Source organism: Drosophila obscura, unplaced genomic scaffold (genome assembly GCF_018151105.1).
Source record: "Drosophila obscura isolate BZ-5 IFL unplaced genomic scaffold, ASM1815110v1 contig_75, whole genome shotgun sequence".
Classification (NCBI taxonomy): domain Eukaryota; kingdom Metazoa; phylum Arthropoda; class Insecta; order Diptera; family Drosophilidae; genus Drosophila; species Drosophila obscura.
In genome coordinates, this window is record NW_024542867.1 from 1,918,208 (window position 1) to 1,930,617 (window position 12,410).

Below are 12,410 nucleotides of genomic sequence, written 5' to 3' on the forward strand. Positions count from 1 at the left end.
GCAACGTACTCTGCTGAGCCAACCCGAAAATTCTCAAAAGATTGTGGCTGCCTGGTGTTCGCTGCACAACTTCTTAATGCGCACAGGTCCCAAAACGGCATATGTTTGAAGATGAATGAAGATTCATTAATTCAGGCGCACACTGTATTGGCCGATCTCCGGCCCTGTTGCCGCGGTCGCCCTCTGGACTACAGAAAGGCAATAAGAAATAATTTAAAAAAATTATGTCAACAGCCCTGCCGGGTCGGTTTCTTGGCAACATGAAGCTGCTGGCGTTCAAAACATTATAAATTAGGAATGGGTATTTTTGTATTTCATATTAAAGAATACATTTTACTAAAGCTTATAGCTACTACATTTGCTAAGCAGATTTTCTTAATGACCTCTTCTTTCGTATTAAATACTGTGTTATATCCTCCTCGACTTCTGCCTTTTCCTCCAACGGCAACGAGTTGAGCATGGAATCCCAGTATTCCAAAACTGGATTTATTGGTACTGCTGGATTCATCTGCTGATCGACGAATTTTCCGAAAATATCACAAACATGGGATTAATTAAAAACTACGTTTATAACTAAGTCGAGGTATTCTACTTACATAAGAATACGTTGAGCTACTGAGATCATCCAGCTCTTCTCTAAATCCTTCTCGCCCGCGTCCCACTGTGTCTCCAAATACGAGGTGCCGCATACTGCAGCGTCATCCAGCCCGGCTGAGCTGCTCTCATCCTTGGGCAAGAAGTCGAAGGCAAACGTACGCCTCTGTGCAGAAATATCGGGCAAGAATGACATGTGTGGAGCAAACATCAACTCCACACCGTCATTCGCCACTGGGTTCTCCATTTGGAACCCTCCTGCACTACCACTCTTGCTCTTGCTTGCCGACTTTATATGGTAGCGGTAGCTGTCCTTCAGAGATTTCCAAGCCAATTTGCAAATAGTCACTGGAAAACAAGTGCTACTATCAATAAATAAATAACTGACCTAAATTATATTTACCGTCCTTGTTTATTTCTCTAGCCACAGAATTCCAAGCATTTTTGGTTGCTATGGAGTCGAAATGTTTTTTATTGTCCAGGTCCCATATCACTGGCCTTTTCTCTACCGACTTTATTAAAAGTATTTTGCACTCCTGTGAGAACTCGGCAAGCCGCTTGTTTTTTAATACCTTTCCCTCCATATTTAAAGTCTGTGTGTTGTGTGTGATTTTGTGTCATGTCATTTTTCATTGGACGACGGAAAACGAAATATTTCAATGTTCCGATCGAGATGGGAAAATACCATCGGTTGCTTTTCTAGTATGTATCGAATGTCATTTTTTCGGAACTGAGTACCGGTCTGCAAAATGCCTGCTGCGAAATTTTCGGTCGACCGAAAAACAGGGATGATTTCTTATCGGTTTCATACGAACATCATCCCTGATTTCGGTCGACGGAAAATTTAGCGCGTTTGAGTATAGGCTATAAGCCACAAGCTTATCGATGTTTTTTTGCGATTCAAATCGAAAAAATACTACAAAGTATATAAGTGTGGCATCGTAAAAGCATTAAAATAAATGAAGTTCCCAGAGGTTTTTAATAAGCTAAAATTACGTCAATTTATCTTTAAAAATAGCCTTAATTCCCCGCTATTTTACAATTTATACCGCATTTGACAATTGAGACACAATAGATCTAGTGGGAAAATAGCTAAATTGGCAACACTGATTGCCATATGCATGACAATTTTTCGGCAAGCGTCGAAATTCGCGCCATCTCGCTCGCACAAATTTGAGAGCGTACGAATCTAAAAATAGAATCCGCTTGCATGTGTGAGAACACACAGAATTCTGCAGTACAAGAAGTGAGCGATGACAAATGTCAACTACGCGTCATTCAGGATTTTTTCTCAGCCGCTGCAACAGACGAGCAAAATATGACGTCGAAGTCGCGATCGACGCGTCGGTCAGACCAAACTCATTTTTCTCTTTGTTTTTTCTGTTTCGACGCGTGCCGTTACAGAAATTCGTTCGGCCGATCGTGTGCGGTAGAAGAGAATTTCGGCAGAGCTCTCTTCGCTTTGTCCGCTTTGCTATCACATTACATTGTTAATTGTGCGCAAAGAACAAGTAAAGTAAGCAAGTGAAGGAAAAAAAATTATATTTATTTATTTAATTCTTTACTATCGCTGAAATATAGTGGAACTAAACAATAATAAATAAGTATAATGTGCATGCATCAATTTGTGAGCAGCCCAACAACAAAAACCATTATATCCGAGGCTGGGTACAAACATATTATGGCGCGTACTTTGTTTTTGTTGTTGAAGTAAGTGCAGTGCCCGCTGCTGATATACAGTGAGCATGGTTTTGTTATTTGTGTTTTGTGTTGTGTTTTGTCGTCATTTAATTGAGCCCAAATAAATAGTAGCTTAGTAGTTGCTTACTAAAATTTAACACAATACATTTTACAGTAGAGGATAATGTGGACATTAAAAATTTTTTTTTTATAAAAAAATTAAACATTAAAATGTCTTCTACTGTAGTGTTATATGTACAGCTGTGTTCATTGAAATAGTACTGCCGCCATTTAAAGTCTATCAAATTAAAGAAGAGATACTGCAGAACTGTAACATTACATGTTACATTTGCTTAAAGATTAAAAATGTCTCAAAAATATTTTTGAAAGTGGTCAGGTGCGGCAGTACTATTATTATTATTATTACTATTATTATTATATTATATATTACATTTTTATATATATATATATATGCAGAGTCCTTAGTTTGATTTTAAGAACTATAGCGGTTTATTTAAAGGTATATAGTTTATTCCGTTCGACTTAGTTTTTAACAAAAGGGTTGTGTCTTCTACGAGATTGCGGCAGCGACTGAAAAGGGCGGTACGTTGCCACTCTTTTTCTCACGTTGCAACTGAGTCCGCATCTCCTATCGATATTTTAGCGTAGAGACAGAGGATTAATGGTGTTCCCGCTTCTGGTGTTCCTTGGCAATACCCTATCACTACCGCATCCCACATTCGGCCCTCCTGACGCCGGATTCGTCCCGAATTCTTTCATGTATTCAGCAACTGTCGATGTTTTGAACGGCCCTTCTCCTTCTACGACCCTTTCAACTTCGTATCGGCCATGGTTATTAACTTTGACTATTTTATATGGCCCTAGGTATTTTCCCTTCAATTTTAAGCCAGTCCCATACTGGGTGCGCTTAATGGCTACCAGCTCATTGATCTTATACTTCTTTTCTACCTTTCTTTTGGCATCGAAAGCTTGCTTGTTCTCAGCTTGCATATTCTGAATATTCTCTCTTGCTTCCTTTCTCAAGTTATCACGCTCATCATCTAATTCTGAAATCAGACAGTCCTGCATCAATTCCCTGAGCTGCACATCACCTGAAACACGCATATCTAAGCCAGTTAGCAGTTTAAATGGCGACACTTTGGTACTCCTCGGCTCGGTATTATTTATGATCTGTTGTATCTTACCTACATGCTTATACCAGCATCCTGGACTTTCATGACTTACTTTAGATAGCATTGGGACAACTATTTTATGGATACGCTCGACTTGTCCATTTCCCCTAGGTACGCCTGTTGCAATTAGCAAATGTTGAATCTTCTCCCTATCGCAATACTCCTTAAACAGATGCGAAGTGAACGCAGCTCCGCGATCTGAAACGATCCTGTACGGGTTTCCAAAGCAAACAGCCTGACGCTCCAAACAACTAATAACTTCTTCGACCCCTGTGCTCCGAGTAGGATACAACCACACATACTTAGAAAAGCCATCTACAATCACGAAAAGGTGATTATATCGTTTTTTGGTTAACTCCATCGGGCCAACATGATCAACATGGTAGGTAACCAGCGGCTTATCCCCCTTGTCTATCGGTGTGAGGAACCCTTCTTGCCTACCTGCCTTTGCATTTACCATAATGCACTCTACACAACTATCAACTACTCGCGCTACTTTCTCCTTGAGCTTGGGAATATAATATGACTTCTCGATCAAATCCTGAGTCTTTTTACAAGAAAAGTGACCTTGCTGGTGATTGATCCTAATGATTTCATTTTCCATGAGCGAAGGTACAACTAACAACTCCTTATTGGGATCTTTAAACAGAACTTGGTTCAATATGTAGAAATCTTCATACCCTTTGGACTCGACAACACTTTTGACCACCTTCGTCCATTCATCTAACAGCTGTGCCTCCCTCAAACGATGTAGCAAACTATCAGTTACAACATTACACGACACCCTGCTCAAGGCATCTACGTGTCTCATTTTAGAACCGGACCTATGCTCTATCTCATAGTCGAAATCTTGGAGATACATTGCCCATCTCGACACTCGGAGCGGAATCTCCTTCTTCTTCATGGTCATGGTAAAAGCGTTACAGTCCGTAACTATCTTGAACTTTTTCCCTAGGACATACACTCGCCACTTTACCAAAGCTCCAATAACCGCAAGCACCTCGAGTTCATAAGAATGATACTTCTCCTCGCACGGCTTGGTTTTACGACTCATGTAGAAAACTGGATGCCACAAATTATCACCTGAATCTCGCTGAAGCATCACTGCCCCGAATCCGAATTTCGAAGCATCCGTATGAATCTCCGTTTCGAGCGAATGATCATAAAGCTTCAGAACTGGTCCACTAATCAACGCTCCCTTTAACTCCTCGAATGCTGCTAAATGTTTCTCCTGAAATTCATACTTCGCCTCTTTGCGCAATAAGTCAGACAGCGGCTTGGCAATTACAGCGTATCCTTCAACAAACCTACGAAAGTATGACGTCAATCCTAAAAATCTTTGTATTCCCTTCTTGTCGCGTGGAATCGGAAAATTAGCAACTGCTTTAGTTTTCTCATCACCTGGTTTGATAGTTCCCTTTTCAACGACATATCCTAAGAAATTTACCTTCCTCTTCAATACCTGACACTTACTCCAATTTATACGTAAGCCATTTCTCTCTGCTACTTCTAAAACTCTTTTCAATTTCAGCACGCCCTCTTCGATACTCTTACTTGCAATGATCACGTCATGACTGATTAAATCACGCATGACTGCCATGATAAACATCGTAAACACTGCCGGAGAGTTCGTGATACCGAAAGGTACAAACAGAAACTCATACTGTCGATTCTGAGTTACGAACGATGTATACTTTTGGGATTCTGGCGAAACAGGGACGTGAAAGAAACCATTTGTCAAATCTAGGGTCGTGAAAACCTCTCCGCCTTGCAGTTTCTCCATCACGCAATCCATATGAGCTGTTGGGAAGTTATCTCGGACAATCTTCACATTTAATTTGCGATAGTCGCAACACAAACGCTTTTTCCCGTTCTTCTTGTCTATAAGAACCACTGGCGAAGCAAACTCGGATGTACTAGGCTTTATAATGCCTTCTTCTAGCCATTCTTGAACTTGATTATCGACAATTTTCTGCTCGCAATATGCTAACCGTCGCGGATGTTGGAATACAGGCAACTCATCAGTCAACAAGAGCTTCATCTCTACTGGCGAACTGAGATTTCTCTTCGGCTTATAGTTCTCGATCATAAACTTCACTTCTGATGCGACCTTCTGACTTAAATGATCCAACTCTAACAAAGACTTTACCTGATAGTCTTCCATGCTTAACATGCAAAGGCTCTCAAACTCGCTCATCAACTGCACACAAGAACTCTGCCCTAGCTGACCATCATCTGTTCCTAATTCCGCTCTTTTTCCCACACAACGAACCCTTGGCGAAAATATAGTGCCATTCTTGGTAACCATCATATCGACGTTTTCTAGGATCGTTGTGCCCAAAATTGCATCGAACTTCATGCCCCATCAGATAACATGAAACTCGACTAGCTGTCAATCCCATCGATATTGACCTTGCTCCAAAACTTCCAAAAGTCAGCACCTGACCTCACCGACCCTGTCAAAACTTTCTGGCGTCCATCAGCTGCCAATGCCTACCCTAGTTTCAAAAACCCTCCTACGCACAAACCAACTCAGCTCCTGTATCCACAAGTCCCAAACCGTTCTCAAATCCTGTTTCAGCTCAAGACTCGAAGAATGGGGCACAGCGGTTTTGAAGCGACTTTTTTGTCCTGAACTACGTTCGTTTCTCTGCCTGTCTTAACTTGTACTTGAGCATTACACTGGGCTGCTCGGTGTCCTGGCTGATCACATTTAAAGCACTTCTCTCTCACAGGACAATCTCTCTTCATGTGTGACGAGTCTCCACACCTGAAACACTTCCTAACTGATCCAGGTACCACTTCCTTTGACATCTCGTTCCCAACCTTACTGCTCTGCCCACCATACTTGATAGGCTGCTTAGAAGAACCACGAGATTTTTGATATGCCTCAATTTGAAACTTTAGATCTTTGAAGTTTCTAGCCTGGTACAAAATGACTTTGTTTGAGCTTGTATCTGGAATACCCTCTATGAAATACTCGATCAAACTTTCTTCTTCCAACTGAATGGGCTTGGCTATTTCCATTAGAGCATACAGGAATTCATGCAAAGATTCACCCTTATGCTGCTGACGTTTTCCTAACCTGCGATGAACTTCTGCTGAGGACAGCTTGACTCCAAACTCTTCCAACAAAGCAGTTTTCAAACTTTCCCAATCTTTTATGTTTCTCTGGCTACGCACAAACATCTTCGCTGCTCCACACAGCAACTGTTTTGCATACACGAATACCTGTAGCTTGTTCCACTCAACTGTAGCAGCACAATCTTCCAACTCTCCTATCCATTGATCCATATCTGGAGACTTCGATCCGGAAAACTGAGTTACACTGCCCTCGACATCTTTAAGAGTGAACCACGATCTACCCTGCCTCTCAACTCCTAGTCCTTGATGCCACCCTGCTCTGTTTTGCTCATTAATAGCAGTTGCCGCGGATGTCACCGATATATTGTCTTCACCACCATCCTCCGTCTCTGACTCACCATCGACATTTCCTTCATAGTGTGTGTTGCAACTCCACTTTTAATCCAGTCGTACTCAATTGCACCTCCGACAACTTCTGACGCAACTCTTCAACTCGCAATGCCAAGATCTCGCTTCTCTCCATTATACAAATTTAACCTGTAGGAAATTTAGTGAAATACAATGTCAAATGATTGTTTAAATCTAGTTTTTCCCCACAAAATGTAAATATAATAACAGCCCTGTCCACTATCACGATGCTTATTTTTTTTTTTTGGCAATCGATAACAATGTTAACCCTTGAAGCCCCTTGCATACAATACGAAACTTTCTGGCAACACTCCGTCACCAGTCTGGCTTGTCTTTCCGTCCCGACGATGTTAGCTGCCGTCCCGCTCTGTCTCGACGATGTTAGCTGCCGTCCCGCTCTGTCTCGACGATGTTAGCTGCCGTCCCGCTCTCTCTCGACGATGTTAGCTGCCGTCCCGCTCTGTCTCGACGATGTTAGCTGCCGTCCCGCTCTGTCTCGACGATGTTAGCTGCCTTCCCGCTCTGTCTTGTGTACGCCGCTCTCGGTAGCGTCACACACACTTTGAAGACTTCCAAACTCAACTGGAACCTTCTGGTCGTCTTCGTCTGTTGCAAAAATCCGTGCACCAGCCCTGAGCCTACACGTTCTTGCACACACGCTCCGATGACGCAACCAGATCCAAAATCTGGGAGCTTGTCCAAGTTCTCCAGCACGTGTCCTTTTGATCTCCTGCCCTGCTTCCAGACTCTCTGCACGATCCGCTGCTTTTGACTATTCCGCTCTTTACCAGCACCTTGTGTATGGGTGAGTCGCCGCTCCTCGCTGCCTGTGCGCTTTACCTTGCCTCGTTGCTTGCAATTGCGCGTCTCTCTGATGAAATTCTTGGTGCCTCGCTGTCACACTGCTGTTGTCTCTGTCGCACTCCCACCAATTTGCTTATGACGACTTTCCGACCTCTCCAGCCTTTTCTTTGCGAATTGTCTTTGAATTTCACGTTCTTTTCCGAAAATTAAGCTCAATCTTTGTCGAATGGTAGGCTATAATCCTGGTTGAGCCCCCAAATTTGCAGAGTCCTTAGTTTGATTTTAAGAACTATAGCGGTTTATTTAAAGGTATATAGTTTATTCCGTTCGACTTAGTTTTTAACAAAAGGGTTGTGTCTTCTACGAGATTGCGGCAGCGACTGAAAAGGGCGGTACGTTGCCACTCTTTTTCTCACGTTGCAACTGAGTCCGCATCTCCTATCGATATTTTAGCGTAGAGACAGAGGATTAATGGTGTTCCCGCTTCTGGTGTTCCTTGGCAGTACCCTATCACTACCGCATCCCACATATATTATATTATATTTTATATATTATATTTTAAAGCTACATTATACTTACTTATTTATTTTTTTTTCTGTTTTTACTTTTACTTTTTTTACTTTTCCTTTTTTTACCCGTACTCAAAAAAAAGTTTGGGGGTTTTTTTTTTTTGGGGTAAAAGTGGATGTGTGTAACGCAGAGAAGGAAACGTTTCCGACCCCATAAAGTATATATATTCTTGATCAGCATCAATAGCCGAGTCGATATAGCCATGTCTGTCTGTCCGTCTGTCTGTCTGTCCGTCTGTCCGTCCGTCCGTCTTGATGAGCGCCTGGATCTCAGAGACTATAAGAGCTAGAGAAACCAAATTTGGTTTCCAGACTCATGTGTTATCGCACTGCTACAAGTGTATTTCAAAATTTCGCCCCGCCCCCTTCCGCCCACACAAAGGACGAAAATCTGTGGCAGGCACATTTTTAAAGATACGCATTATCGTAGAGAATGACCATATCTACCAGATTGCCGAATCTGAATTAGATCGGATCATAATTATAGCCAGAATGAAGAAATTAATTTTCAGTTGCTTCCCCTGCCCCCTCCTGCCAACGACAACGCAACTCATTTTCCTTCTCGCTCGCACACTCTGCCGCGTTCAGTGCGCGAGCAACCCCTAGCGGAGGAGATGTAGAATCTAAATGGTACATGTATAATCTACATGTTAGATGTAAAATATACATAATATATGTAGATGTAGATAAAAGATGTAGCAAAAATATGTAAACATTTTTTTTTTTACTTTAAAATTCTAAAAAATCATATGCTCAAAAATGTATATGCTGACAGAGTGGGAACGAATTAATTGCGTTCCTTCTCGTTTTACTTTTATTTTTATTTTTTATTTTGAAAAAAGATTTTTTTTTAAATTAAAATTAATACAAAAATTCAATTTAAAATATCAAAACATTTTAAAATAATTAACGATAGCAATATGATTGGTGATAGACATTTGCGCAGACTAGTTAAGAAAGAAAGGGAAGAATTGGCCAGAAAATTTGAACTTGTCGATCGCCAAGGAGTAGAAAGGGAATCTGATATTCAAATAGACTGCGCAGATTCTGTAATGCAGGAAGATGTTGAAGTAGTGCAGGAAAATGTTGAAGTAGTGCAGGAGGGCATGGAAGTAGAATTGGCACAAGAAGATTTAAATTCAAAACTTAAGAAGTGGTTTGTAAAGCACAAACCCACGCGTAGTTGTGTTTTCGATTTGATAAAGATTTTAAATGAGGAGAATTTGAACATTAGAAAATTGTATAGATTAAATTGCAAGGAAAAGCCTGATATAGAGCATATAGGTGGCGGCTCCTATATGCATATCGGTATATCCAAGCAATTAAATAAATTTTCGGTGGTTCAGAATCTTCCCGATATACTAAGCATTGACGTCAATGTTGACGGTCTTCCCTTGTTTAAAAGCTCTCGATCGCAATTGTGGCCCATTTTAATTAGAGTAAATAATATAAGCAATATATAACCTACCCGATAGGTATTTTTTCGGGTCACAATAAGCCTTTCAATTCCGTAGAATTTTTGTCAAAATTTTCAAGCGAGTTGTCCGACTTAAAGGCCAATGGCCTCACCATTCAAAATAAAACGGTCATCTTGGAAATTCGAGCGGTTGTTTGCGATGCTCCTGCAAGAGCATTTGTTACAGGCACACCTGGACATACATCCAGACACGGCTGTACTAAATGCTTACAGGTAGCATTTACATGCTACATTAACTTACAGCACTCGTTGTGCAGAGTTAATAACAGGTGAAACTTTTTCAAACAGAAAGTACCCAAGTCAGCATACAAATGATTATTTTATGGTTCAGTCCGCTTTTGAAAAACTGGCGTTCGTATGATAACCCAAGTTCCCCTTGATTGCATGCACCTGGTAGAACTGGGTGTAATGCGAAAGTTTTTGAACAGAATAAATTATAATAAAGTAGAAAGAAAAATATCGAAGGAAATCAAATGTACGATTTCCGAGATATTAACGTCAATGCGTAGTCACATACGTAGGGAGTTTGCACGGAAGCCGAGAACATTGTTAGAGCTTCCAAACTGGAAAAGCACTGAGTCTAGTCAATTTTTTTTGTACACTGGCATTGTAGCTCTTAAGGATACAATCCATGAAGAGCAGTATTACGTATTTTTATTGCTGCACTGCGCATATAGACTTCTCTGCTCGGAAAAGCAACGCGAAAATAATATAGAAAACGCTCAACAAATGTTGAATCTTTTTCTTGAAAATTATAACTATTATTTTTGGAAAAAACAGTGTGTCCTACAATGTTCACGGATTACTTCACGTAAGGGAAACTGTTAAGCAGATCGGAAATCCGATTTCAGGATCGTCTTACGCTTTTGAAAACCATTTGCAAACTCTGAAAAATTTTGTCCGTAAGCCAAAACATATCCTAGAGCAAATTTTCAGAAAAACAGTCGAAGATAGGTACGTGGCTCCCGGAAGAGAACAAATATTGTTAGTAGGCAAGGTTCTCAAGATTGAGAACTGTATCCTTAAAAGTAGTAAGCCAGACAACTTTTGCTTTTTAAGAGGAGATATTCCTATTGAAATCGAGTCATTTGAAGAGGAATTAGGAACAATTTTTATTATAGGTAGAAGACTTAAAGACATCAGATGTTTTTTTAGTATGCCATTAAATTCGACCTGAATATTTTGAACGGAAAGCCGTTGCCATGCCATATCAGGGGGAAATAGTTTTAGTTCCATTTTTGATTAGGTTTTTGCTATTGTTACTTATTTTAAATTTTATGTCTTTTTGTATTAAAAGAATCAAAAGTTGGTGTTTAGTCCGAAGGCGTGATTTATTTGCGAATCGGGCATATCTATAGTGCCGGCGCTATAGATATCTTTGGAAGATTCACCGGCTTGTTTCCAAAACAAACAAACAAAAATAATTGTATTGCATTAAATTCATTTAACATATTTTTTTTAGTATGGACAACGAACAATCTAGCAACATCAAGCGCTTTGTGTTTGCTTCAGAGCGTAAGTATACAATTCGTGTGTTTGATATATTAAATAAGTATTGACCTAATTTGCATTGTTATTTCTAGAACCTGAACCAAAGGAACAGCCTGAATCGCGTAAGTATATGCTTTTTGATTATTTTTTGTATTGTTGCTAAAATAAACATTTTGGTTACAGAGATATCAGAACAACAGATTATTGCGGCGATTAAAAGTAAGTTATAATAATTTTTTTTTCGTATATTTTCATGTATTCTAATGTCTTTTAATGTTTAAATTTCAGAAGTGAACTGCACAAAAAAATCAACATTTTGCAAGGAAAATTTGATGTGTTGGCGGAATCTTTGGCGGAGGCGTTGGCCCTGTTGAAGGTTCAAGTGAGAAAAGATCGAAAAGCCACTTCCCAATCAAATCAAGGGAAGAGTTAGAGGAAATAAACGGCGCCATAAATGAGAAGCACATTGACCTATATGTAAGTGCAAAATTAATATCCTCCGATTTCAGTTTTGTTTTGTAATTTTTTTTCTATTTTAGACAACGAAACTGAAAAATATTTTGGGGACCGGCCAATCGTTGGCAAAATGTTTAAAAAATGTGCTCGACGAGGAGCTCTTGATGGAGTACAATTTGGACGGGACATCAGGAAAGAGTTCCCTGAAAAATTTGAAAAATTTTTATAGAGCCCTGGAAAGTAAGTCCAAGTTTTAACAAAACATAAAAATATATTAATTGCTTCATATAATTTCAGTGGCGGTGCAGTTGAAAATTCCCAATGAGCCCGCTGAGAATACAATAAGGAAAGCGATTCACAACATAAAAAATGGAGCATTTCAAAAATTATCTAGGGCGAAGAAATTAAGGGCTCAGGGCCAGCCAGATGATACCAAAATTTAATATAAATAAAAAAAATTCATTAACAAAAAATGAAATGTATCACTTATTAGGGTCTTAATTTTTAAGGGAAATTCATCGCTTATTAAGGCCTTACTTTATTAGGAAAAGTCATCGTTTATAAAGGCCTTACTTTCTAAGGGAAATTCATCGCTAATTGAGGCCTTACTTTCGGCTAATTCTCGCTTACTATGTCATCGATTATGCTCCTAGG

The 12,410-nt window shown here is 40.0% G+C and overlaps 1 protein-coding gene and 1 long non-coding RNA gene across 3 annotated transcripts; one reads left to right on the forward strand and one right to left on the reverse strand.

Annotated features, from left to right (window-relative positions):
• Positions 1 to 309: 309 nt before the first annotated feature.
• LOC111081228 lies at positions 310 to 1,216 on the reverse strand. 2 transcript variants are annotated; one of them, XM_022377232.2, is made up of 3 exons: positions 998 to 1,216; positions 597 to 942; positions 310 to 508 (listed from the first exon to the last, which is right to left on the reverse strand). In XM_022377232.2, exons 1-3 carry the CDS (start codon positions 1,176 to 1,178, stop codon positions 505 to 507), a joined length of 531 nt encoding a protein of 176 aa, XP_022232924.1. In that variant the 5' UTR covers positions 1,179 to 1,216; the 3' UTR covers positions 310 to 504. The 2 variants fall into 2 exon arrangements, with proteins under 2 accessions (XP_022232924.1, XP_022232923.1); XM_022377231.2 differs by having other exon boundaries at positions 310 to 511.
• Positions 1,217 to 11,278: 10,062 nt separating this feature from the next.
• Positions 11,279 to 12,172, forward strand: LOC121405124. Its single transcript, XR_005968383.1, has 6 exons — positions 11,279 to 11,324; positions 11,393 to 11,422; positions 11,484 to 11,519; positions 11,589 to 11,777; positions 11,840 to 11,996; positions 12,054 to 12,172. It is a non-coding gene; the product is annotated as an uncharacterized LOC121405124 (long non-coding RNA).
• Positions 12,173 to 12,410: the final 238 nt, after the last annotated feature.

Coding starts and splice junctions, on each gene's coding strand:
- LOC111081228 (XM_022377231.2), bottom strand. CDS start 1,178: ATGGAGGGAAAGGTATTAAAAAACAAGCGGCTTGCCGAGTTCTCACAG. Junction 943..997: donor TAGAGAAATAAACAAGGACG/GTAAATATAATT, acceptor CTTGTTTTCCAG/TGACTATTTGCAAATTGGCT.